Source organism: Monosiga brevicollis, genomic scaffold (assembly GCF_000002865.3).
Source record: "Monosiga brevicollis MX1 MONBRscaffold_21 genomic scaffold, whole genome shotgun sequence".
Lineage (NCBI taxonomy): Eukaryota > Choanoflagellata > Craspedida > Salpingoecidae > Monosiga > Monosiga brevicollis.
This window is the reverse complement of record NW_001865058.1, coordinates 459,093-460,482: the sequence shown is the minus strand read 5'-3', so window position 1 is coordinate 460,482 and position 1,390 is coordinate 459,093. Positions and strand designations below refer to the sequence as shown.

General features: G+C 57.3%; 1 protein-coding gene across 1 annotated transcript in view; it reads right to left on the bottom strand.

Annotated features, from left to right (window-relative positions):
- Positions 1-806: 806 nt before the first annotated feature.
- MONBRDRAFT_27769 (uncharacterized protein) overlaps positions 807-1,390 on the bottom strand; it is a gene marked incomplete at both ends in the record, with an annotated part of 4,066 nt that continues 3,482 nt past the window's right edge. Inside the window, one exon of the mRNA XM_001748139.1 lies at positions 807-865. Within this exon, the coding sequence (XP_001748191.1) occupies positions 807-865 (59 nt within the window). The remainder of the gene's footprint in view (positions 866-1,390) is intronic.

The following is a 1,390-nucleotide window of genomic DNA, read 5'->3' as shown; positions in this document are numbered from 1 at the left end:
ATGCAGTGCTCTGCACAAGCCTGGCCTTGTCGTGCAGGGTCTGATCCCCACCACCCCTGGCCCGCAGTGCTCTGCACAAGCCTGGCCTTGTCGTGCAGGGTCTGATCCCCACCACCCCTGGCCCGCAGTGGGCTGCACAAGCCTGGCCTTGTCGAGCAGGATCTGATCCTCACCACCCCTGGCCCGCAGTGCTCTGATCAGGACACGTCTTGTCGTGCAGGGTCTGATCCCCACCGCCACTGGTCTGCAGTGCTCTGCACAAGCCTGGCCTTGTCGTGCAGGATCTGATGCTCACCACCCCTGGCCCGCAGTGCTCTGATCAGGACAGGTCTTGTCGTGCAGGGTCTGATCCACACCGCCCCTGGCCCGCAGTGGGCTGCACAAGCCTGGCCTTGTCGTGCAGGGTCTGATCCACACCGCCCCTGGCCCGCAGTGGGCTGCACAAGCCTGGCCTTGTCGTGCATGGTCTGATCCTCACCACCCCTGGCCCGCAGTGCTCTGATCAGGACAGGTCTTGTCGTGCAGGGTCTGATCCACACCGCCCCTGGCCCGCAGTGGGCTGCACAAGCCTGGCCTTGTCGTGCAGGGTCTGATCCCCACCACCCCTGGCCCGCAGTGGGCTGCACAAGCCTGGCCTTGTCGTGCAGGGTCTGATCCCCACCACCCCTGGCCCGCAGTGGGCTGCACAATAAATAAATTAGGTGTTTGAACCTCAGAGCTGAAAGCAAAGCTGTGCAACCCCGACATCAAAATCACGACGGCACGCAAAATAACACAAGACAACAAGGTACATTCATTGGCTTCTATCATGCCAAGAGGTACAAGCGCGAAGAATCACGCACATAGAAACAAAAATCGTACAAAACTACCAAGTATAACCAGAGATACGGCCATTTCAAACACAAGACACCCAAAAGGGCAGTCACACATCACAACTACAAGCCATCACAGCACAAACACAATGAACACCACGGCACGCTCACATCCAACGAGACACAACGTCGGATTGAGAAAACAACCGACCACAGAAGGAAAAGACATCATACAAAGGACCTTACAAAAATTCAGCAAAAATACCACAAAATACAGCAAAAATTAAAGCAAAATTAAAACAAAAATACAAGTCAAGCCATCAACAGACACAACGAGAACCACCTAGGGAGTGACGGGTGCACACAGGGATCCCCACAGAGGGACCCCCGGGACGGTGCCTACCTACGACGAGCGCAGGCAGACACCGCCAAAGTGGCGCTGGATGTGGTCAGCGTTCATCTGATGGACCAGCGCCGCAAAGCGACCCTTCCACCGAGGAACAAAGGCCTCGTCCAGCCCCGGCTGGTACACACCACGGGCCTCGGCGCAGCGGGCGAGCTGACCAAGCAGATCCACA